The 26,375-nt window shown below is 43.8% G+C and overlaps 1 protein-coding gene across 1 annotated transcript in view; it reads right to left on the reverse strand.

The window, feature by feature from the left end:
* Positions 1-1,108: 1,108 nt before the first annotated feature.
* Positions 1,109-26,375, reverse strand: part of LOC120407255 (atrial natriuretic peptide receptor 2-like) — a 36,109-nt gene continuing 10,842 nt past the window's right edge. Inside the window, exons 7-21 of the mRNA XM_039542767.1 lie at positions 25,445-25,592; positions 23,784-23,870; positions 23,404-23,547; positions 22,306-22,427; positions 21,006-21,147; positions 16,552-16,600; positions 15,294-15,395; positions 13,563-13,682; positions 12,618-12,711; positions 11,557-11,644; positions 10,426-10,565; positions 9,126-9,278; positions 7,236-7,334; positions 4,614-4,705; positions 1,109-3,285 (exon numbers count right to left, since the gene is read on the reverse strand). Coding sequence (XP_039398701.1) covers positions 3,124-3,285; positions 4,614-4,705; positions 7,236-7,334; positions 9,126-9,278; positions 10,426-10,565; positions 11,557-11,644; positions 12,618-12,711; positions 13,563-13,682; positions 15,294-15,395; positions 16,552-16,600; positions 21,006-21,147; positions 22,306-22,427; positions 23,404-23,547; positions 23,784-23,870; positions 25,445-25,592 — 1,742 coding nt within the window. The 3' untranslated portion in view covers positions 1,109-3,123. The remainder of the gene's footprint in view (positions 3,286-4,613; positions 4,706-7,235; positions 7,335-9,125; positions 9,279-10,425; positions 10,566-11,556; positions 11,645-12,617; positions 12,712-13,562; positions 13,683-15,293; positions 15,396-16,551; positions 16,601-21,005; positions 21,148-22,305; positions 22,428-23,403; positions 23,548-23,783; positions 23,871-25,444; positions 25,593-26,375) is intronic.

Genomic DNA, 26,375 nt, shown 5'->3' on the forward strand with positions numbered 1-26,375 from the left:
CATTGAATGTCACGGCAGGGTCATGGGCAGCCAGGCCTAGTAATCGGAGGCAGAGTCCGCAGTCATGAGACAGGAGTCAAGAGTCAGGATATCGGAAGATCAAAAGCAAGAGAGAAACTGGAGATCAGAACCACTCATCGGGAACCGGAGACAGGGCAGCTCAGGCTATTAGGGGGTCAGAGGCAGGCGACAAACTGGAGGTCAGGAACCACAAGTCAAGCCGGGTCTGGATGCCAGGAAATCAAGCAGCAAGAGCAGGAAGTGTGGGGTGAGGCGAGCCCAGTTGTTCAGACAGCTGCTGGTTTAAGTAGAGCCAATCAACTGTCCCGGGACTCCACCAATTGGACCTCAGGGGCAGAGCCTTACACTGGGGTGAGGCTTCATGGGTCCCAGGTAAGTCATTGTTAGCAGGCTACTGGGGGAGGGTTGGAGTGTGGTTGTTTCCATGAACTCTGTGTATGTGGGTTTGAGACCGATCAGTCATGATAATAAAACAGACCTTTTTGGGGGTGAGGGGAGATAGGTGGCAATGCAGTTTTGGCCAAATCCATTAAACATTGTTGTCGAGGTATGTCTGTAAATCCCAAGTACCTGACAAATCGTCTGAGAACACTGCAACTTGTATTTCACATCGCACAGTACATCCATTTCCCAGTAGACAAATACCCACATCACAAGAACCATTTGCATAAATGACACTGATCAAGATGCCATCAGCACAACTGACACAAATCAAAGCCTTTCTAGAAGTCTGACCAGACGTTCAATGAGCTATGGAAAACTATCACTGCAGAGGTGGTCCATCCAAGATAGGGGTCAGAGCTATTGACAAAGCAACAGAGGGATGCTTACAGTGGTGTTGTCCATGATCATCTTCTTCTGCAAGTAAACAGCCCAATCCAAAGCCCTCTGAAGTCACCAGGAGTCTTCCCATTAACTTCATTAGGCGTTGGACCAAACCCAAAGATATGTCCTCAATAGCCACAGCTGTCAGTCCTACAGTTTTCCTAAGCACTGTCACACAAACATTGTACAAACTCAACTGATCATACAGCTGACTTCTATTTAGAATAACCTGGACTCAGAAAATGTTCATTATAATGTCCTTTAATCCTAGCAGTCTACATTAGTATAACATAGATGAGTAACAATGGCAACTTTTCTACAAATGAATATGCAATAGATAGAGTGAATGGTAACAAATTCACATTTCCTAAAAGGCCTGTGATCTGTCCCTTTCTATAATTTCTAATACCAATTTTTAACATGTTAATTCAGTGAAAGTGTAATGCCAAATATATAATGCATGATGCAATGGTGTAGATCAAAGTGTTTCAGGAACATACATGGTATTCAGATCAATGGGGCGTTGGCTGAACAGCAGAGGGACTCAGTGTATTAAAGCATGGTACAATGCTGTGGTTGACTTGGAGTTTGAGTTTATTGGTGGTTATATTATAAAATTAGGAATGTATGCAAATTTAACATTTAAAGTTTAGATAAATGGAAAAATATACTTTAAAAAAAGAATTAAGTCAGACTATATATTGTAATCTCACTCAATAAAGTCAGTTGCTATTACTATTGCGTGTGCTTTCCAATTAAGAAATTTCAGTATCAGCAATACCTTTTAATTTTAATCAAAGTGATCACACAGTACATATTTAATATAAAAATATGCTAATTACATGGGGCATGAGCCAGTAAATTACCCAGTTAATTTCAATTGATTTATACTGGTTTAAGTACACTTACTTTAGGGTTTTGCACTGGTGTATCCAGACTGATTTGGAATAAATTTAGTTAAGCCGGTGAAACTTTCCTAAGAGAAAATCTGACTGAGGGAAAATCTGCTGCCATTTAAAATAAATCTGTAGTCTGGAAAAAAGAAAAACTGCAGAGTCCCAAACAGCATACAGCACACATTGTACAGCATACTTCGCATTCAGAGAAAATAACTTCTGACAGAGCTGGAATGAGAAGCCACTTGTGTAAACCCATCTCCATCAGCAAACATGGAGATTTATAGAGAGGGCTTGTCTACACTTACAGCTCTGCAGTGATGCAGCTGTGCCTCTCTAGGGCTTAGTGAAGACACAGCCTATGACAACGGGAAAGCTTCTGCCATTGGCTTAGGTACTCCACCTCCCTGAGAGGTGGTATCTGTGTCTGATGGGAGACACCCTACTGTCAACATAGCACTGTCTACACCGGGGGTTAGGTCGGTATAACTATGTCGCTCAGGGTGTGGATTTTGATCCAGGAGAGTCAGACCAGCATTCCAGAGAGCTCCTGCAGCAGCCTCAGACATGAACTGTTTAAACATTTTTTCTTCTATTTAATAATCCCCAGCTCTTTTCATCCCTTGATCTCAAAGCACTTTGCAAAGGTGGTTAGTATCATCCATGCTTTACAGATGGGGAAACTGAGGCGCAGACAGGTGAACTGATTTACACAAAGTCACTCCAATAGCTAACAACAGAAGCCAGACACCCTGAGTTCTTTTAGTCCAATGCTTTATCCACTAGGCCAGATTGTTCCATCCTACTCTACCTGGCCGTTAGTTCTAGCAAAGTCCACATTTCAATCCCTCCTTTCAAAACATTAAACAAATTAATCCCATGAGGCTTATCACCACCCTGGCACTAAATAGCATGGCCTCCCCTTTCTCCTTCTCACCATGAGAGGAGTTAATATGCTGGCATCTCCAGCCTGCTGCTTGTGCCAAGTCTGATAATGGGGGCTGTTTGCAGGGCTTTCCCCCCCAAAACCAAGCGACAGCTGTACAGGTCTGATCCCTGTCTCTGGATAGCTGGTGACTCAGAAGAATCCATTTAATTCCTTAATTATCCACACATTTGTCATTGCCAGTGATTTGTTTTATCTTTTTATTTTTGTTCCCGTCAGACTAAGGGAGAGAGCTTTGATTAATGACTGTCCATACATCCGGAGAGGCTGTGCGGGAGCAGCATCTATTTTCTTGCTTTGCCTCTAGGTGTGGCATGGCAATGGAAGCTTTCAAATATCCCAGTCCCTCCTGGATCACATGACAAATTTGCCAGGTAGATCTAAAAGACTGAAAACAAGGAGAAACTGGAACTACTAAACATCTACCCATGCCCTTTAAGCTGGGCTGGAGAGAGGATCGTTGGGCAAGACTCCTGGAATCAAACTAAAAGTAGTTCCATCAGGGTCTTGAGAGATCGTGGTAGTGATGGGTGCTCTCTCCTGGATGGCAATATTCTGCTTTCCTTCCAGCCAGTATGTCACCATGTCTCCTTTCCCCTACGGAGGAAAATAAGTCAAGGTGTAAAAATAATACCACCTAGCTCTTATATAGTGCTTTTCATTAGTAGATCTCAATGTGCTTTATAAAGGAGGTCAGTATCATTAGCCCATTGTACAGAAAGGGAAACTGAGGCCTGGAGAGACAAAATTACTTGCCAAGATCCCCCCAGTGGGCCTGTGGCAGAGCTAGAAATAGAACTCAGGTCCCCTGAGTCCCAGTCCAATGCTCTAGCCATTACTACTGTGTCTATTAATGATGGAAAAAACACTTCATCTCTGAGAAAGTGTCACTAATTTTAATTATGGGCCTGTCAACACTACAAATACAAATGAATCAGGGGATGCCATTATCACAGTCTTTTCTTCTCATCCACTTACAAGACAATGACAATCTGTAGTGTGGGTTGGATCTAATTGTGTTTTTACCATATCCCATTACTGAGCTCAAAGCCTTAGCTAAAGTCCTGAGGCCAGGCCAGACCTTTAGCCTGGTTGTGAGACATGGTTACAACATGGTTAGGTCCTACCCGCAGTACAAACTGTAATTGTGTTGTCATTGGGTCAGTGGGAAATTGTGTGGTAACTTGGTCCCAGGATTCAATTGTCCATGTGGTATAGATAGGCATGGGACTGTTTCAGAGCGAGGCCATGGAAATGAATTGTTTTTGCAAAACAAAACTGTGGGACACTTTGACATTTTCCTGCATGATTCACATGGCAGGATAATTAGCCAGACAGATATGGACCCAAAATGAAAAAAATGGGTTCTGGATTTCACACCCTTCAAAGTCCAGGGCCAAGAGTTTTCTATCAGCCCCTTTCCAGAGCGAGAGAAGCTGCCTGCAACGTTCAGTTTTGGATCTGGCTTCAGATTCCTCCCAAATGTTGTGATTATTCAAGGTCCATTTTCACCACAAAGAGAAAATCCCACCGAGAATGAAATTACTTCCCCAAATGGGAGCCGTTAGGATTGACAGATTCCAAACACAACGTTTGTGTTTGTTTATTGTTTATCGCTATTTTCAAGTCTCATGTTTGATTTGAAGCAGGCAGGCAGGGCGGCTTGCCAAGCCGTGACTCTGAGTGTGGCTCCCATGTTTGGGCCCTCGCTCCCAGAGTTGGCTGGGCCTGGGAGCAACTTATGTCACCCTGGAGCAAACTCTGCCGAGTGATCCTTCCATGGAACTCCATCCAGGAGGCACCGCTCAGACTCAGTAAAGCCCTTCTTTGAGCGAGGAAGGTATGAAGGGTTAAACCAATGGCATTCCAGAAGACAATTCACACTTCCCTCTCTGAAAAGCTGAGCACAAATGCTGTATATTTACCTTGACTTGCAAATTCCCACGACAGACTAATATGTACTCTCCAATCTGCTCCAACAGCTGGTACGTATTTGAACTGCATTGTATTTTAAGAGCTGGAAGGGGGGGAATTGCCATATTATTGTAACCATTTATCCACTGAAGACATAGCCAGCAATGAATAGCAACTAAACTTCCATCTGCCCCCGCCCCCACCGCCCGGCTGCATCATTATTATTGAATGACACCTAGCTCGTTTCATTTCTTGGCTGTCACTACCATGTTATTTGAAATGCTCACAGATTAACTGAAAGGTCCTTGGTCTCTTTGTAAGTCATCTCAGGACACATACGTGACTGTCAACAAACACTTCACATCACATCCTGTATCAGATATTATTTTTCGGCTCTTTATAGCTGCCTGGCTGGAGTTGCTTGACAAGTGACCCTTTCATCTCACAGGGACGAAATCCATATGGAGTTTTAGCCAGTGGCCACTGAACAGCCACTGCCTTCTTGGTGTGCACACTTTTGAATGAAGACTAAAGCTAAGAGAAATTTCCACCCACCCACTGCCTCCAAGCCTATAAATAAATAAAAAGAGCGGGGAGGTGCCATTTCCTGTAACTGTATAAATATTTCTACTGAATTATTCTGGCAACATGATCTTTTCTTTAACCAAGGAAGGATTTATACTCATGCAAAATGCTTATTGTCTCATCCATTGCAGGAGACTGGGAGCCAGGACTCATGGGTTCTATTTCCACTTCTGCTACTAATTCTCTGTGTGACATGGAACAAGACAATTAATTTACCTATTTGTAAAAATGGGAATGATTCGTGAGCTGGGGGTGGGGGGATTTTTCCACTGAAATGATTTTTTGACAGAAAAAAAAGTTTCGTTAAAATCAAAATTTTCCACAGCATTTTGATTCAGAAATCTCAGAACATTTCATTTAGATGGAAAAATGCTGAAATAAAATGTTTCCATAATTTCCAAATGAAAACTTTTCTGAACTATTTGCCCCACAAAAAGTTTTGATATTTTGACATTTCACCGATTTGGGACAGAAGCAAATGTTATGTCCACACAGGATGGAAATTCTGGATTTCACGGAAGTTAATACTTCTATCACTATGAGGTCCTCCAGGTTAGTTGCCTACAGTGTGTAAAGCTATTTGAAATCCTCAGATGACTATTCTGAAAGAAGCATGGAAAGATGAGAGGATTAAGGTTATAAGATGATAAGTTTTTTCTTAGCACACCGTGTTAGAGGTGCTGATAAAACATACAGAAGGAGAGGTGAGAGATAGGCAGAGATACATGACTGAAGAGAAGATGAAATGTGAGGAATAGAGGAAAAGATTTGGGAGTCAACAGCATGAAAGTGGTAGCTGAGCCTATGGTATCAAATGAGTTCACTCCAGGAGAGTGCAAAGGGAGAAGAGGAAGGGAGCAGACTGGGAGATCGGCAGAAGGCTAATGAGGTTGCACACATAACTGAGAGCATGAGTTGAAGACCATGGGGGTGAACAGATGTCACTGAGGGCACAATTTGTTCTGCAGAGTCTTCATACTAGTGATGATGAATGAGAAGGAAAGAACCCAGCTTGACTTTCAGATCCATAGGTTGAGTTTGTAAGGCTAGCAGTTAGGATGGGGAGGAAACACACTTTCAATTTGTAAACTGGGCAAATTTGATATGGACTCAGTAAGGCACAATGGACATATTAAACCCCAGCATGACAATTTTGAGAGTCACTTTTCAGAGCAGAACAGCTCTTTAAAATATATTGAAAAATTGCCCTGTTTTAATACATTTGAAAAGCACTGTAACCCCATTCAACAAAACTATGTAACCTTCTTTCTCTCATAGATTAGAGAACAAATATAAGTCTACCCCCCTCAGTTTTGGCTCATTCAGCTGTTTCTGGCCCCTGGAGCTCGGATCAAATCAGATTTCAGCTCCTGAGCCTTTAATTCTCAGCTCAGCTGAAGATAAAGCTTGCTAACCAAACTCGGGACTCTGTCAGTCCCTGGGAGGAGCTGAAAAAGAAAAACTCTGTCTGAAGATTTTCTCATGAAGATTTCTCCCTAATCATTCTGCTGGACGATAGAGTTTGCTTCCCCATGCAACAGACTTCCCCCAATGGAGACAGGTTGTCAAACTTTCTGCAGTCACTAGCAGTCTCTTAGACTCCCCATTTAAAGGGAAGTTACACTGAGGAGGGTGGGCCATAGAATATATTATAGTTCTGCAATGAGCTCCACTGAGTGCAGGGAAGGAGGAGGAACAATGAACATTCCCCTGCTAATCCTATGCCTCTCCAGGGCCAGATTGCAGCCTGTCCCATCTCCTGCAAGGAGCTCTGGACCCTTTGAGACCCCTCTCTTGGGCCTGGAGGAAGAGGAGAGGCTGCCACAAGGCAGTGGAGTCCCCTTTTTCACAAGAGGGGAAAGCCATGCATGTAGGTTCCCCTCTGTGTGTGGATCTTGGTTGCACAGTTGAGCCTTCAAGTCAAAAGCCTCCAGAGGTTGGGAGTTGCACCCTCTTAAGCCAGGGCTGGACTCAGAACTCAGCCCTTTGTTTCTCCACAACTCATTAAAATGTGCTAAGCGTTGCCCCAGCATTTGGCTTTTCTTTACCCTCACTGGTGGACTCCATCCTGGAAGCTGTGTTGACAGTGTCTCCAAACAAGCAGTACCGGGGCATTTTGGTTCCAACGACTCCCGCTACAACTGGCCCTATTGAAGGAAAGAAAGCCAAGTATTCTGGGAGATGTTTTTAACTCACACTCCGAATGGACCTTAGGCTTATGTAACCTCAGTGGTTGCACAGGGCCCAGCACCACACACAGCTCTGGTCTGGTGTCCCCAGTTCCCCATTTGTGGTCCAGTCTGGTTGCATTGCACCATGACAAGGTATAAATGCTGATACTGTCCTAATCATCCCCTGCATTTGACAAGCTGTGCTTCACCTCCGTCTCATAAGCAGGGGAGGGCTGGGATGGAGGGATCACAGGCAGGCAGGAGTTGCTATGGGTACACAGAAGGGTCTGGGGAGGAGGGCCTGGTCATAGATGAGCAGAGAGCTAGATGAGTCTGTGATGAGGTTTCTGCCCAACACTGGCATGTAAGGGGTTAAAAGAGACCTAAGGAGGCTGTGTGAGGAAGTGGCCAATAGGAGGGAGGCTGTGAGAAGCAGCCAATCTGGGCCCAGCAGGCCTATATAAGAAGGGCCACATAGCAGAGCAGAGTGAGTAACTGTCTGGAGCTCAAGGAGGGAAGAGTGTGTTCCTAGCTAGAGGAAGGAGTGCTAGTACCTTGGACAGAGCAGTGCCTGAAGGCTCTGAGGTGAGGGCAGAGCAGGTGCTGGGGACCCGGGAAGAGGCCCAGGAAAGCATAGCAGTCATAAGGGGAATTGAGGAGACGCAGCACGTGTTTGCCATTGACAGGGTCCCTGGGCTGGGACCTGGAGTAGTGGGTGGGCCTGGGACCCCCCACTTGCCACTGGGGAAATGGCTGGACTACTGACAGAGATACTTCCTCCCCAGAAAGGGGAAACATGGATGGTGACATGGCCAGAGGGCCGAGTCATGAAGAGGACACTGGTAGTTGGATTGAGGCAGATCTGCAGGCTGAGACAACGATGGGAGAGACACCATCAGGAGAGGGCATACTGGCTGGCGGAGCTAATCCCTATGAAGAGGCACCACTGTGGTAAGTGGACCCATGACAGGATCTCCACGGGAGCTGTTCACACTAGGCCCCACAAAAAAATACCTTAGGCTAGCCCTGCACACACTAAGCACCTGGAAAACAAGAGCAGGAACCAAGCTCATATATTGCTGACAATAGCAGAGGAGCTTTCTATTCCTAGGTATCTCTACTGAATCTTAGCTTTGGGTCTGTGATGTCAGCCCATTCTGCTTTAAATTGAGAAGGGTTTGCTCTGTTGTTGCGATAACAAGGGCTAATAGTCTTGTTGGGGCCGCATTCCACAGTGCTGAGCATCACAGCATGTGTGCTGGTCTAATCCAGACTCCTTATTGCCAACCAGGCATGCAGATGAGTGGGAAAATCAGATGGTGACCCAGATCAGGAAGCAGAGAAAGCATAAGTGTGGGGGCTGAGTCAAGGAAGTGAGAAAAGACTCTTTTGGGATCACGAACAAACTAACTGGGACTAGCAATGGCAACAAAATTACCATCCCCGGCCTGTATTAGCATCAGCTTTCTCTCTCCTTTTGTGAGACACAAGTGGGCTCTGCTCCTCCCAGTCTGGCTGGTGGGGCGCTCTTTGCAAAAGCATCCATGTCAGAGGGATGGTGAGGGCCCTTTAAAACTCAACAGTTGCCACTCAGCAGGAACTGCCTTGTCACAGGATCTTGGATTCTAAGGATAAGGTGATAGTGCATCTACCTGGGGCTATGAACGTTAAATTGGATGCTCAGCCCATGGCTGAAAATTCAGCTCACTCTTTACCTAAACATGACGCTATTACAAACATTTGCCAGATGGGAGCATAGCCACGTACCTGAGTGGATTCCTGCTCGTATCTTTAGCTGGGTGTTGGGTTTGTGCGGAATCCTAAATGTCTTGCACACGGCCACCAGGTCGAGAGCCATACTTGCTATTTCACTGGCATGACGAATACCGTTCTCTTTGGGCACCCCCGACACTACCATGTCTCAGAACAAAGATACAGCCTCATCAGCCTTCAACACGAGTCATTTTAAACAGGCATTTGCTAGAAGGATGCTGGCCTTAGCTAAAAAATCCCATTTCCCTTTCACACACTGGGTTAGCTCTAAGTTTAGGGCAAAAATCTCCAGAAACAAATCCAGGAGAGAAAACATAGTATAATATTTTGAGTGGTTAATTTCTAGAGCTGTGCAAAACTTTGGACTTCCCTCTTACCCCTCCCCACATTCAAGGACTCTGGAGAAGGGGCACAGGGCCTCACGGAGGGTATCAGCTCTTCTAGCTGATCACCAGGAAATGGCAAGGAACCCCAAATCCCTCAGGAGTCCTCTCCCATTCCTTATGAAACTGGCTCCTACACTAGGGCTAGCTCTGTGGCTAAGGAATCCATTTGAGTATTGTAGAAACCAAGTGCTAGCTAAGATGCTCGGGATCTCCAATGTGTGCAACAGCTGCTGCAGCAAGAGGTGTTTCATCACTTTCATTAACATTGAAGGGTTCAGAGTCCATTGCCTCCAAGATACTGGAAGATTTGGTGCAAGAGTAGTCTTTAAGTGGCAGCCACCCCTTGCAAGCCTACAATATGGGGGAAAGAATGAGTGGTGTCTTTTCTAAAGAACCCAGAGACAGAGCCTCCAGCCCCATACAGAGTAGGAAGGAGGATAAGGCTACCACACCCTGCTTGAGAAGACAGCAATGAAAACATTTGAGAGAGGGAGTCTTGGGCAAAAGGTGTGGGGTGGGGATGGGTTGTTGGCATTGGTTCATATCAGAGTCACACATTTCTGTAAAGCACAAGCCATCAAGTGAGCCAGCTGCAATTGGTCTGTTGTCAGCATCTAAGACTGTACCCTGCAGGTCACAGAAATCAAACACAGAAGGATTTGTTCATCTCCACCCACTTTTCTCCTTTCATCAGATTTAATGGAATACTATGGATATGTAGGGGGGGAAATGAACCTTCATCGTTAGGGTGGTGTTAGAACTCTCCCCTCTCAAAATGTAATTATTCTGGTCCTTAATTCGGTAATGAGCTATTCAGATCCCCTGGACTGGTTATTCTTATGCTTTGAGCCCTTCTTCTCCTAAGCCTCTTATGAAATCCCCACTTGCCCACAGCACAGGGAACTTACAGGCATCTCCTATCGTCTCCACCTTGTAGACATCATAGTTGTCTATGATTTCATCAAAGGTAGTGTAGAGTTTGTTTAAGAAGTCCACCACTTGGTAAGGTGTGCTGGTGCTGGATAGCTGAGTGAAGCCAACAATGTCACTGGTAAGGCACAACAAGAGAACATACACTGTCCAGTGAGGTGTTTGGCTACACACAGTCCAGTCAGGTGTTCTGGCTAAACATGAGCACAATGGCACATCTTCCCATGCAGTACTATATTCTCAGCTGAAGGTATTGACCCCTCCACTCCCCAACATCCAGCCCTGAATTTGTATTTTCATTCTGTTTGTTTTTAAGTCTCTCTTTCTGGCTGGGGATCTTCCTCTTTAAAACATTTGCTTAGGCTGAGAAGAGATCCCAACAGTACCAAAGACCGGACAGAGCTAAGTCCGCTCCACTTTCCAACGGAGTAGGCAATTTTCCACCTTCAACCAGGCTTTGTGGATAAAAGGTCCTTGGTTTTAGACTATGCACGCAAGAAAAAGTGGACGTAATATCCCACCTCTGTCATGGACTGAGCTGCTGGCTCTTTAAATTGTTGGACAGCGACTCACCACTGTACCTTTTACCATGCTGTTCAATGCCGAAAGCCAAATAAAGTCTGTGAAAACATGTTTGAGGTATGTATTGTTTTTCCCCCATAGGGATCGAGCCTGATGTCTTTACTTAGTCCAAACTTGGGCAATAAACATTTCTTTTAACTGCTAGAGGTGATGTATCACCGAGTGTTAGACTTGCAGCCACGTGATAGTCTCACTTTCCACTTCATTCATTTTAACATAAAAAATGGCAATTTTGTGACCTTTCACAGAAATTCACAAATTTGCCCTGAGGAAAATGTTGCCATTTTCCCACCAGTGATCACAGCTTTGAGAGAAATTATGTTCCGGGAACAAAGGTTTCATCCATTGCATTTTAACAGCACTCTTCCACAGGTGGAAATTTGCAAACCTCCATTATGGTCTCACTCAAATATAAAGTTTAATGTTTGTGTTTCATGGACATTATTTGCCTCCTCCCTAAAAGTGACCTGACCACAATTGTTTTGTGCAAGTAAATTATAGTCCTAAATCCACCCATTCCCACTTACCTGAAAAAGATAGTGGCAATTACGTAACTTTGGGCTTGTGAAGGTTTTCCTTGCCTCAGATCATCTGCTACTTGCTTGGGTAACATACCTATTTTAGAGCATAAAGCGAGATTGTCAACTATTATTGTAGGGTGAGAAATACATGAAAAGGATAAAATTAGCTTCATCTGATTTTTCCCCACTTAGATATAGAAAGCAAAAGAAATGTTTATGAATGTAAAATGCTTTGACATTGGAAAAAACGTAGCGATAAACGTAGGGATTTACAGCCTGCTAAATCCAGAGTAACTCACTGGAAATCAATGAAGTTACAGCAGTTTGACACCAGTGTAACTGATGTCAGAACTTACCCATATGTCCTGCTTGCTATGAATTCTAATTATTATTACAATTAGTGTTACTATTAGAGATAGGCTTGAATTGGAATCAAACATCCTTTCTGAATCCTAGTCTAGTTGGCTAGAAGAAAGCTTGGGAGCTAAACATTCCAAAGTCAGGGGAAATCTAGATGTAACCAGGCCCATCGCTGATTCTATCTTTCTTTACCTCTCTTTTGTTTTCCTGTCTTTTCTTTCCTGCCTTCTGTCTCCTCTTCTCCTGTGTATTTCATCTCTGGTCTTTTCTCTCTCTCTCATTTCTCTCTCCTTTTCCCCTTCTCTCCTTCCTGATTTCTCTCCCTTGTTGTCTCTGTCTGTCCTCTCATTCCCATCCTCCTGTGAATTCTATAGTGCACAATCTACGAAAGAACCCAACCCTTCTATGAGCTCCCCAGGATCCTCCAGCATGCCTGGAACCGCACAAGCTGAAATTCTCAGCAACAGAAGAGGGTCTCAGAACGTTGAGAAAGCTGGAATATTAACTAATCAATGTAAAAGTATTTATTTGGGTGGGGGGGTTACTATGAAGAAATGATACATATCTATTGACTCTTACATGGAGGAACTCTATTAAAGGATGACCTATTAAAAGGTAGTTTCTCCCATTGCTTGCCACTAGGAAAGCTAAATTTCAATTATTACTGCTCAGAATACCCTATATTTTCTGCAATATGATTGACTTACTATATAATAAACGATCAGTCTTCTGCTTTTCATGCATTAAGTCCTGGGTTCGTTCTGCAACTACTACTTCCAGGTGTTTGCTGTATTTCTCCATCTAAGCAGGACAAACAGATTCCATAACATAATCCATTCACTAAGGTGTTCATGTCTATAAATGGCAGGCAGTTCAGCATTTGGCTGATTCTGGTTTGGTAACATTTAGATGGGCACAGGTCAAAAGTTGGTCTCGATTATTTTTTTCTAGACCAAATTCTGTCCTTAGGTACATTCATGGCTCCCACAGGAAATCAGTAAGATCACATTCTTCTGAAGGCAGAATGTGCCCCATTGTTTTCAAATTCTACATAATTATTGGGAGTCACGTCCTGGATATCAGTGCACAGTACCAGTTGCAGAGACGCGCATTGAGACCCTCTGCAGGGATCACATAAGGACCTAAGTCTCAAGCCCCCACCAACTGATCACAGAGCTGCGTTAGGCCCTGCTGTGGCTTATGCACCCCTACTCTGAGTGGCAATAGATGGTGGAGCCACTAGCCGCATTCCCACCACCAAAGTCTTGTGCAATAGCACTCAAGATGCTTCTGGAGAGCTGTGCTCTTGATATATAGTAAACTGGGCTTCAACTGCTGCATTTTTAAGAAACAATGTTGTCACATTATTATTTATTTTTAATTCAGCCCCAAACGAAATTGAGAACTGAACTGAAGGAAAGGGGCTAGAATGGAAACTGGGACTCAAAGTTAACTGTAGCTTTCACAATAGCTCAAGCTACAGCTAATTCTACTAGAGGTCAATGGGTGATTGTTGTTCTTCTTCGCAAACAATGGGCGTGACATCAAAGGAGAAGACCATTCCAAGTGATTAGAAGGCAGCAGTTTCAGGTGGGTATGTTAACTCCTGCCTGGGTTGTTTTCTGGTTTGGTTAAGAATCTATTAAGCTTACCAGAGTCATCATCATGTCGACTGGACTAACTTTGTTAGGATTCATCTTGTACAATAACTTCTTGACTTGCTCAAATGTAGGCCTTTGGGTTGGGTTGGTTTTCCTGCACCTCCTGATTAGCTGAAACAGGGAAAGGGAGAGAGAAAGCAAATGGCCCTTAATCGTTCAAGGTACAGATAGGTTTTCCTTTGAGCCCTATAGCTTGGACCATTTTTGAACTTGGGGCCAGATCATCAACTGGCGTAAAATGGCATAGCTACATTGAAGTCTCTGGAGCTGCACTGATATACATCGACTGGTAATCTGGCCCATGTAATTCAATAGCATTAGTAAATGAATGCGCTACTGGGAGAAACACTGGACTGTTCAAAAGCCACGCTTGGTTTCTTCTGTCAAATACTTTTAAAAATTTGGGCCTGATTCTTATTTATACTAAGACCACTTTACACTGCCAGAGTGGTGGAAAGTGGCTTTAAAAATAAATAAATAAATGGAGATATCCTATCTCCTAGAACTGGAAGGGACCTTGAAAGGTCATCGAGTCCAGCCCCCTGCCTTCACTAGCAGGACCAAGTGCTGATTTTTGCCCCAGATTCCTATGTGGCCCCCTCAAGGACTGAACTCACAACCCTGGGTTTAGTAGGAATAAGGCTTATCTATTCACAGAAGTTGTACTGGTTTAACTTAACTCAGTTTAAAAACTGATTTTGTTAAATCAATGTAAAACCCAGTGTAGACACTCTTATTTCAGCTTAAGGGTAGCTTCGTTTCATTTAAGTTGACAAGCTAAGCTATGACACTCTTAAAGTGAACTAAGGGTATGTCTACACTTCCCACCGGATTGGCGGGCAGCGATCGATCCAGCAGGGGTCAATTTATTGCATCTAGTCTAGATATGATAAATCAATCCCTGAGCACTCTCCCATCGACTGCTGTACTTCACCGCCATGAGAGGTGCAGGCGGAGTCGACAGGGGAGCAGCAGCAGTCGAATCACTGCGGTGAAGACACTGCAGTAAGTCGATCTAAGTATGTCGACTTCAGCTATGTTATTCACATAGCTGAAGTTGTGTAACTTAGATCAAATGCTAACAATAAAGCTTCACTGATATTAAATATGTAGATGGACTTGACACTCGATAACAAAATTAAAAGCCATAAAATTCCAATGACTGAATATTGAAAACATTACCGCCCTGAAACTTTTGTGGGACAAACTGAAATTTTCCATTTGGCAGAATAATGGCTCCTTCATCGGGCTGGTAACACTGAAAGCTTACATCAGCATAGCTACATTTCTCAGGGGTGTGAAAAATACACACCTCTGAGAGATGTAACTACACCAACCTAACCCCTGGTGGAGACAGTGCTAGGTTGATGAAATAACTATTCCATCGAGCTAGCTACCACCTATCAGGGAGATGGATTAACTACAATGATGGGAGAACTTCTCCCGTTACTGGCGTGAGTGTGTACACTGAAGCACTGCAGCTGTGCCACGATAGCATTGTAAGTGTAGACATACCTGTAGTGGATATTAAAGCTAAAGAGCATTTTATGGTGCCTTCCTTAAAAAGTACAATCTTAACTCTGCATTTCCTGGGTTTCTGACTTAAAAATAATGTTTACATTTCTCCAAGGAATATTGCACTGAACCCATTGTCATGTGCCTGCAATCTGAAGTTCACCTCAATAAAGATTTTTTTGTGAGAGACTATATAACCTTATTTACCTCCACATAGTCTGTAGGGCATGGGCAGGAATTCTCAGACTTTCCTGAAATTAATTCTGTCAGAGGTAGGCACGAGGAATATTCCGCTGAATGAGAATCATCCTTGAGAAAACAATGTTGGAAGAAGAGAACAGGAATGGGGACAGCAATGAAAAGAAATCAATAATAATGATGTAAAGCACTGAATACACTAATCAAGGAAAGAGAGAATAGCTGGTAGGTTTCTCATCCACCATGTTGAAAATACACCCCTATTGTCATATGTTGGGGACATATTCTTGCCTATCACTTCCTGTACAGAAGCCTTCCTTTTTTCTCTCCATTGGAAAAGTTCCAGATCAGGGCTTTCATGTCTGAGTACAGAACTGGCCTACATCCCTCACTCTGCCACAGATGGCTGTCTCCAAACTCTCACTCAGCTGACAAGATCTGAGCTCATCCTATATCGAAGGAGAGCAGCTCTTGAAATGATTGAAAACATCAGACACAGCGAGATCCACAGCCCCTTATGAAGCTGGAAGGACCACATTGGGCCACTGGCATGAACAGTTAACAGTAGGAGAACCATAATCATAAGTGCAGGTCACTAGAGTTATTTTTAAGCAAAATTGTTTTATGAAGCCGGAGTTGTTATGCAGGTTTTTTTCAGGGCACCTTACGTTGATTTTGATGCACATCCTTTCTGCAAACAATTTGGCATAGATCATTTACCCTGAATCTATGTACAGACAACACCTTCTCCACGGATAGGGGTTCAGCAGCTACCCCAGAACTGTCCCCCCAGGTTTGGATCCTGTCAAGGTGCTTTGGGGGTATGAGGCTGTATTGTGGGAGGACTGGAAACTGAGCAGGCCAAAGGAGGGGTGGGCAGATCAAGGGTAAGACTAGGAGTGACATACCTCATCCCCACTCCAGCCCCACAGAGCATACCCAGAAAAAAAGAATAGAAGAGAAGCTGTCTTCCCTTTTCCACTGCATTCCTCTTGAACATCCCAGGGGCTGGTGGGGCCAGGAGGAATCTTACACTGGTAGCATGGCTCCACTGGAACTGGATTTAAACCCATGTAACCAAAATAAAGATCCAGCCCTGAGTAAGCACTGAAGATTTTGATCCATGATGGGAATATATACCGTTGTGAACACGGTACTGTGAGTCAAATCCTGCTCCCACTGAAGTCAACTGGAGTTTTGAGAATAACTTCAATGGCAGCAGGATCAAAATTATGAGGACCTTCACAAACAGCTCTTCAACTCTTACCTGCACAGGGTCACTTCTTGTTGCGATCTCTAATAAAATGATGGAATAACTGCAATATTACAGACAAATAATTGTAGTGAATATATTGCAAACGGAGCCATTTGAAGGACAGGATGACATTTTGGCACATTTTCTCTCTCACTTCCTGCTTTTTCTTTTTTTCCCCAGTCACTAATCTATCCTTATTTGGGCCAAATTCTCATGAAAATCAATGGACCTTTTGGATGCCTATGGACTGCAGGATTGGGCCCATGGCGTTTTGGCCAGTAATACACATGCTCACATGCTGGGAGGGCTTAGCACATGCTCATAGTGTCAAACACCAAGATGCCAAGCACTAGTGAACCTGGGTTAGCTGGACAGCCCTTGTACTACTACTTGTGCCATCTCTTTTGCAGGAACTCTCCTGCTGGATTGCTTGGGAACTCTGGTGCTACGGTGCCTCTATCTGATTTCACCTGTTGCCATTTATTTGCCAAGTTAGGATTATCTGCCATGTTAGGCAAAGACAGACTTTGTAGGCACTTGGGGTTTACAGGTTGTACTGTAACAGGTATCTCAGTAACCTTTTTAAGTTCACTGGAGTGTTCAGTTGCCTAAGACATGAACAATGTACCTATTGAAACTTTGTTTTAAGGAAAGGTCTTGGCAAGATGTGACTCCAAGAGGCAAGCTCAGCCACAAATTTACAGCCCAGTAGCCTAAAACTGCGCACTTTGCCCCTGCAGCGAGCAGCAATCTGAAAGCATGTAAAACTACGTCGGCATTACTGGGAAATGTGATGCTTTTTGGATGTGAGGCAGTGACAAAACAAAATGCATGAGACACTCCTGCAAAACAACTGCTTGCATGGAGCACCATAACTCCAGGAGCACTGAGTAGCCGTGTTAGTCTGTATCCACAAAAATAACAAGGAGTCCGGTGGCACCTTAAAGACTAACGGATTTATTTGGGCATAAGCTTCCATGGGTAAAAAACCTCACTTCTTCAGATGCACAAATCTTCACATCTGAAGAAGTGATGTGTTTTACACATGAAAGCTTATGCCCAAATAAATCTGTTAGTCCTTAAGGTGCCACCAGACTCCTTGTTGTTTTCAAGGAGCACTGAAGCTCAAGCACTCAATCACTCTGTAGCACAGAAATAGAACAGCATAGTTGGGTTCAGTCATTAGAAGGCCAAGTCATTTGGGGCCAGATTTGTAAAGGTAGTTAGGCACTTAAAAATGAAGAGAGGCAGCCAGTGGGATTTTCAAAAGCACCTAACTCCCACTGAAGTTAAAAATCTGGCTTGAAATGGCTAATGGTCATTAGCAGAGTCCTGGCAGGTCTCAGGACAATACATGTAAGATTCTGCATAAGACAGTAATACACATGAATCCAAGAGATAAACTAACAAGCTTCTCTGCAGAATATTTCCTTTTTGGTGCGTGTTTAGTGGTAATGGGGAAAAATTAATTGAAATTGTTTTATGTTAGTGTGCTTCCCCACACTGGCCCTGCAAGAGCTGAGTTAGGCCAGGTGAGCCCAATCAGCTAATTAGGGTACAAACAGGGGAGCTAGAGATGGAGGCAGCTAATTAGAGAGAAGTTCACCTGTGAGGGACAGGTGGGGCTTTTACAAAAGACAGGATGTTGGAAGCAGAGGAGATAGCAGGGAGAAGTCTATAGTTACTCCCTGGGAGAAAGGGTTGGGGGCTGTAGGGACAAGTTGCCTACAATTATTCCCTGGGAGGAGGGAGTGAAGAGACTTGCAAACCCAGAAGAGTGGGGAAGACTAGCAGGTGTGGAAGTGGCTTAGGGAAAGGCAGCAAGGTGCAGGGAACGGACCTTGGCTGCTGTGTAGAGGGTGCCTGAGCTGGAACCTGGAGTAGAGGGTGGGGAGGGTGCCTGAGCTGGAACCTGGAGTAGAGGGTGGGCCTAGGTTCTCCTGCTAGCTGCTGTGGGAGTGGCACTGTGATGCAGTGAAGCAGAAGAGTGGTCTGGAGAGCAGGAATCTTGATGCACTTCCCCTCCCCGCCCCCCGCCAACCCCCTTGAATGGGAAACCACAATAGTGACCTGGCTAGAGGGCTGAATCACGAAAAGGATGCTATAGTTCCTGTAGCGAGAGAGGGGCTGCAGAGGAGAAACCGACTGGGTGTAATTGCTGGAAGGGGAGTTGGCCTGACCAAGCTAATCCTCAAACCTGCCAAGAGGCAGCGTCATCCAGCGGTGAGTAGAGCAACCCTGTCACAGTTAGCAATGGCTTCATAAAAATGTCCCCAAACAGCCATCAGAAGGTATCGCAAAGTATTTACACGCCAGATATGCTAAACATTCATATGCCCCTTCATGCTTCGGCCACCATTCCAGAGGACATGCTTCCATGCTGATGACACTTGTTAAAAAAATGTGTTAATTAAATTTGAACTCCTTAGAGCAGGAGATATACAATTCTCTCCTTTTTTACCCACATTCTGCCATGTATTTCATGTTATAGCAGTCTCGGATGATGACCCAGAACATATTCTTCATTTTAAGAACACTTTCACTGCAGATTTCACAAAATGCAAAGTGTGAGATTTCTAAAGATAGTTACAGCACTCGACTCAAGGTTTAAGAATCTGAAATGCCTTCCAAAATCTGAGCAGGATGAGGTATGGAGCATGCTTTTGGAAGTCTTAAAAGAGCAACACTCCAGTGTGGAAACTACAGAACTCAAACCACCAAAAAAGAAAATCAACTTTCTGCTGGTGAGATGTGACTCAGATGATGAAAATGAACATGCGTTGGTCCACACTGCTTTGGATTGTTAGCAAGCAGAACCTGTCATCAGCATGGACACATGTCCCCTGGAAGGGTGGTCAAAGCATGAAGGGACATTAGAATCTTTAGTGCATTTGGCATGTAAATATCTCGCAGTGCCATGCGAACACCTGTTCTCACTTTCAGGTGACATTGTAAACAAGAAGCGGGCAGCATTACCTCCTGCAAATGTAAACAAACATGTTTGTCTGAGCGATTGGCTGAACAAGAAGTAGGACTGAGGGGACTTGTAGATCCTAAAATTTTACATTGTTTTGTTTTTGAGTGCAGTTATGTAACAAAAAAAATCTACATTTGTAAATTGCCTTTTCATGGTAAAGTGATTGCACTTGTATACAGTACTTGTATGTGGTGAATTGAAAAAATACTATTTTTTTTACAGTGCAAATACTTGTAATAAAAAATAAATATAAAGTGAGCACTGTACACTTCGCATTCTGTATTGTAATTGATAGCAATATATTTGTAAATGTAGAAAACATCCAAAATATTTAAATAAATGGTATTCTATTGTTTAACAGCGTGGTTAATGTTTTAATCGCGCAATAGTGTGGATAGCTTTCCTCCTCAGGGGGGTGCATTTGGCTGTTTAGTCTTTTATAAATTCTTTCTTGCTCAAATGCTCTGGCTGGGTCAGAAGACATGGAAATACAAAAGCAGATCTCCGTGCACTGAAGACACCACTGCCTTTGTTTCTTCACTACCCCTAATTATTCATTGTTTGTATTCCGGTAGCCCGTAGAAGGCCCAGCCAAGATCAGGGCCCCATTGTGCTAAGCACTGTACAAAGACTAGGTAAGAGACACTCTCTGCCACAGAGCTCTCACAGTCCAAAAAGACTAAATATTATTGTCCCACAATGGGATACATGACTTGCTCGAGGCTACACAGGAATTCTGTGCTAGAACAAGGGAGTAAACCTAGGTTTCCAGATACCTAATCCAGTGCCTTAACCACAGAACCATTCTTCTCCTTGCAACCCTCCTAGTGAACCCCTGTTCATGTTTGAATAGGAGGAGGGGCTGACTAGAACATGGCATGACAGAATCCCCTGGGCAGATGAGCGATTGTGAAGTATTGCCCTCTGGGTTCTCTCAGAAAGAAAGGCACAGAGCCACTCAAGAGTGCATTCTTTTCCTCTATGTAGCTGTTTTTTCCTCTCTATACAAAATATAGCCATCCAGTGTATTCAGCAAAAACACTCTGTTCTCATTCCATATGGAAATATACTATGGATGAGTTTTGCTGACACATTGGAAAACTGCTCTTATTTTAACTCTTAGTATATTGCCTTTAGCTAAGTAATATATTTCTTTTTCAACAGGGAAAACACAAGGGAGGAAGTGATTTAAAAAAAAAAACATAGACCCAGGGCTAGTTTTTTTATATATCCATTTACTCGGATTCAAATCCAGAATAGCTCCGTAAAAACAAATGGAGTTACTCTTGATTTACACCAGCATTACTGAGCTGAGATTTTGGCTTCCTATCTTGGAAGGGTAGATCCTGGCATCTAAGTTATCCTCTAAATAAGAATCAATTTTTAATCACAATCCTCCAAATTCACCCTGGTATAGCTTTGGAATTTAGCTAAATTATTACGAAAGACTATTTGATCACAGAGAGAAAGAGACAGGAAAGTTTATCACCTGTACACATCTGCCATGGACGTGGGGACAAAGTCTGACGATGAATGGGCCTCAGGAGCCAAGTAAATCTGCATCAAACGCTGCTGATATGTGCTAGCACCCTCCCAGTGATCCTCTTTTCTGTAGGACTGTAATCCATAGTCTTTCATGGAAGAAAGAAGGAAACAGGTACTCAGTAAGGGTTATGTTCACTCCTGAAACTCTTCCATTATTAAGTAGCAATATTAGTGGTTTAAGGGAGTTTGCTCTGTAGGCGGAGATGAGCCTTGGTTTAAAAAAATAGCACTATGTTGCTCTGATTTGTACCCAAATATAGTTGTGAATACTGAAGCTGCAGCTTGAATATTGGGAGAGATTGTCTGATGAGGTATGACTGCTTCTTGCTACCCCTGTGGTGGTGTTTCTGGCCCAGCGTATCCAGCCACAGTAGGAGCACTGCAGTGCAAGACAGAGCCAGCATACCTGCTTCTTTTCTGCACCTCCCTGCTGCCAGTGTAGGGGTGTGCCCAAAGAAAAGGGGGTGTGGTTGGGACATCCCTCAGCTGTGATGATCTCCAGCTGTGGTTCCAGTGTCTTGGACTACATAGATGCTAGGGTAAGTCAGAGCAGCTCTCAGACTCTTCCAATGTATGCTGGAGCCTACACAGAGGCCACAGCATTGGGGGACTGTAAAGGCGAAATTTCCACCAGCTTTGTACCCCATCTTCCAACGTGCTTCGTATGAAGCTCGTCTGGACCCCAGGATCTGACCCAGGGTCCGGGTGCTGAGCTGTGTTCAGAGAACAGAATGATAAAAATTCTGACTTCTATTTCCTAGATCCAGACAGCACTGAAATTTGCTATGTGGAGGCAGGGGTTCAGGTTTGTGGTTTTGGTTCAGACCAGTATCTAATTGGGACACTCCAAGGGTGCCATTCTTTAGACTGGAAGCCCAGCTTTTCACCTAGCTGTGAAAGGGCACTATGTTTACTGTCTGAAAGGAGGATTTGCCTTATGTCAAAGAATGGCATCAGGCAAAGAATTCATAGAGAATGTCATGGATACTGCTAGGTCTGATGACTGACCCCATCATTTGTGTCATATAACTGGTGCAATGGTGACATGTTAAATTGTAGGCTACACAGGATAATGTAATGGGATGTTTGCTCTGGCATAGTTTACTTTTAATGAAGGCTGCTGCAGTTAGCATTTCCACCTGAAACGTTGGTTCACAGTCCTGCTGGAGCAGGGAAGTCTGTGAAATCAACCTTCATTAGTAGGTTACTTGGCCATGTTTCAAATTTTCATCTCTCTTCATTACCTGAAATTTTACAGACCCAACGATCGTCTATCACACAGTTATTAGACTTTAAGCATCCATGATAGATTTTATGCTGGTGAAGATAAGCCATTCCTTGGGCAATGTCTCCAGCAAAGGAAAACCTGAAAGGCACAAAATCATTATTAACAGGTTAGTATTCCACTGAACCAGACACTCAGGAACGGATTAATCCAAAGACTATTGAAATGAGTGGAAAGACTCCCATTGACTGAAATGGCCTTTGGATCAGTCCCCAGGGACTCAATCCCGCAAAGTGCTGAGGACTCCCATGAGTTGCTGAATGCCCTCAGTTCCCATGCAGTTGAAAGGGAGTGGAGGTTTCTGGGTCCCTTGTAGGAATGCACAGCTTCTTGTGGACGTTCTCAGCAGTTTGCGGGATTGAACCATGTGCACAGATATTTACCAGATGAGCAAAGTACTCAACTTTTAGTTTGTATGGAGTGTTGACTCAGACCATTTATTTTCTTTGCTGTTGTATAGAAGCAAGGCAAACATAAAGCAGAGCTAGGAGGGATAAGGAACAATTTGCAATTATACGTGATGAAGTAGTTCATATGGGAGTTCCTTTGAAATCCTGAGCCAGTTTTGTGTACATCTGTTTTTATGGGTAACGCTAATGTTGCACTTTTAGTTGTACTAATCTGTTCATGGTTGGACTATCATGAATGTGGCTGTGCTGCTCTTTTACTCATCTTAAACCAGAACATCAAAGTGTACTAAGTACAGATGGCAGCTGTGGGGAAAAAGAGAAGGCTATATGCGAACCAAGGTTTAAAATGGTGTTGCAGCATACTAGAGATGGGATGAAAAGGTTTGGGCGTGACATGGGTAGTGCTAAATTCAGGGGTGTCAGGATGTCCAGGGGACAGGTTAAATCAGAAACTTGGATTATCTCTTAAGCAATTGGTCTCTCTCTTTCTCCTTGCATCTCAGAATCATGGTATCCTCTGATATACATCACAGCACTGTCGCGTCTACCAGTGACTTTATCTATAATTAACATCCCTCTTCAGGTGTCACCTGGTGATGCTACTTGTATCTTATTTCACAAGTTTTTTTTGTTTGTTTGTTTTTTACCTGAAGCCCCAGTTGAGAGGAATGTCTTCATTGAGCAGCACATCACTCAGGCTACCTTTTGGACAGTATTCTGTCACGATGGCAACATTTGGCACCTCTGTACAACCGCCGATGAATTTGCAGAGGTTGGGATGATCAAGTTCTCTGTGAAAATGAACAGGCATCACACCCTTTCTAAGCCTCCCCTCTACACCTTTTGGAACTGGAAACTTAGGGCTTTTTCAAATATGCATAGAAATATGTTCAACCAGGTTCAAAGAAATATTTTCAACACTGTTTGGGAGAGAAAAACACAAAAACAAGTAACAGGGCAGGTTCTGATCTCCATTGCACTGGTGTAAATGTGGACTGGCACCCAATGTGCAGGTTTCATTGTTTACCTCACTTGCTTTACTTCCTTGCGTATGGATTTGGACAAGGTGAATGTCTTCTTCCTTATTTTCTTGATGGCGACTGTTCTACCATCACTGCAACAAGAAAAAGACTTTTCTAAGTGCTGGAATCCCACATGGCGAGTCTGCAGTATTCTCTATATAGGAGCTTTGGCTCTCGAGGGAAAGTGCACGGATGTGGATTTTGTCAAAATCTGTATGGGAACCTGGGTCTGAATTTCATGATTAGGGCCTCTTTCTGTTATAGGCTGGGCTAGAACTCCGTGTTAAAGCAGCCTGGAAGTGTGGGCATATAAGGAATAAAAACCCAAAGATCCCTACAAATTGTGCAGCTCAGGTCAATTTATCTCTGTGTGTATTAGAATGTTCCCCAAGTCACATGTGTCTGATGAAGTGGGTATTCACCCACTAAAGCTTATGCGCCAATACTTCTGTTAGTCTATAAGGTGCCACGGGACTCTTTGTCACCTTTTACAGATCCAGACTAACAGCTACCCCTCTGATACTTCCCCTAGCAAAGAAGTGAAGTCATCCATTTTCTGCAGGGGAGCGCCAGACTAGTGTGGAGTAGATGGGAGTGGTGTGGGCAGGGAAAAGAACCAGTGGGGGCAGAGAAAGCTGCAAACCCCCAATAAAAGGGTGGGACAAAGTAGCAGGTGATTCCTTGAAGCCCTCCCTCCACCTGTAGCAACTTTGAATGCAGTCAGCTGGGGAGTAGCTCATGTTTACAGGGCTGCGGTTTTAAGGCAGCAGCCTGCCAGTCCAAGGTCTCCTCTGTGCTTCCATGTGGCACTCAGCTAAGTTGCGTAAGCATAACAGTGTAGCCACACAAAGCCAGCCAGAGCAGAGCCTTCCAGGGAGTGAGAGTACTGGGGAAGGGGACGACCCACCTAGGTAGGAGAAGCACAAAACAAGAAGGAAAGTAAAAGAAAATAAGGAGAGAGAACAAAAGAAGAATGGGTGGGGCAAGAAAGGAGACAGAGAAACTCTGCTGGACAAAGGAGAGATGGCAGCAACCTTCCTGGGACATGAGGGGACTTTGTGGCAATTGCAGTGTCCACCAATCTCTTGGAAGCTCCTACAAAAGACGTTTAGGAGCCAGGGATACATCTACCGTCTATGTGTACAGGTAGGTCACTACCAGGTAGGGGTGTATTCCAAACCAGTGAGCTAGAGAGGAAACGCGCCATTCACAGTCTTGCGAGCTGGTTTAAGGCCATAGATTATAATGGGCTGTTGTACAGTACATGATTTTCTGGGCCAGATTGCTTGCTTGTATTTTACTTAAATATTAGAGATGGGCCTGACTCAAAACCGTAGCTCCAACTAAACTTGAATGCTGTGGATGTTCAGAAGCAGAGTCAAGTTTGCAGCTAGGCTCCATGAGCATTGAAATCTCAGCAGGAGAAGGAAAAGGGGCATCCAAAAATAGAAACCATCAATGTGCATCTGAGAATATCCTTCAGCTTGAGTGTGTTAGGAAGGCCAAGTTAGTCCCCTAACGTTCCTGGCCCTGGCCCAAGCAGAGGAAAACTAACCCTCACATTATTTCCAGGTGATAATACAGCAAGAACTGAAAGTCTCCTTCTTGCATGGGTGTAACTACAATACACAACATAACACAAAGACTGACTGACATATAAGCCTACTATATCCCTGTCTGGGTGAAGTGCTGTTTCCTGGATGTGTTGACAGCTGCTGTGCAAGAACTCAGGGCAGTGATACAGCTGGCGTTGGAGTCGCTGGGTGCATGGGCTGCACTAATGATGCTGCCCATTGCCGTCCGTAGCATGCGATCTAGATAAAAAAAGCCATTGAGATGCACATTATATGCAGGTGCACCTGCAGAAGACTCCTGAATCATATAAACACAGGAAACTCTGCTGTCTCTGGCACCAGAGAGCAGGCTCATTTATGTTGCAGTAGGGATGCTTTAATTTAGGATTTGACTGTTAACATGTAACACGGTGGCTGTGGCTGACAGCCATAGCCAGTGGCCTCTCCCACTAACATCAGTAGCTGAAGGCAGTTCCTCTGCCTTCAAAACTATCAGCCCTCAATGGAACAGTTTCAAACACAGTGAGTGTCATTTTATGCAAGGGACATAGCCAATAAAGGAAGAGACAGTACAAAAAACCCCAAATTTCAAAACTTCTGATGTTACAAATCTATTTAGGACTCTGAAGAATTTAAAGTTTTTATCATGGAAAGTGATTCTGACATTAAAGGGAATTCAAAGCAAAGCAACAATCCAACTGGTTGAAAAAACTAGAATATCAACATTTTTCATGTCTTTGGGGTGGGGGGGAGGTGATGCTTTGAGCTAGACAAAAAGTAACAGAACTACATAGGGAGCAGATTTGACTGACTCATGAAAAAATGTGCACAGATTGGATCCTATGTTGATGAGAGCTGTAGAGATAGTTAAAGAGAGGGATTATAAGTACATATGAATTCTGCCCTACAATACCTGAACTAGAAATGAAGAGACCTGTTAGGTTTCCAGTTAATTTGCATGCCAATGCAGGAACGTTCTCTAGTGTTTCTTTACTAGCATTCTGTCAAGCTTCATTTTAAATG

The sequence above is a fragment of the Mauremys reevesii genome, linkage group 6 (assembly GCF_016161935.1).
Source record: "Mauremys reevesii isolate NIE-2019 linkage group 6, ASM1616193v1, whole genome shotgun sequence".
Taxonomy (NCBI): Eukaryota; Metazoa; Chordata; order Testudines; family Geoemydidae; genus Mauremys; species Mauremys reevesii.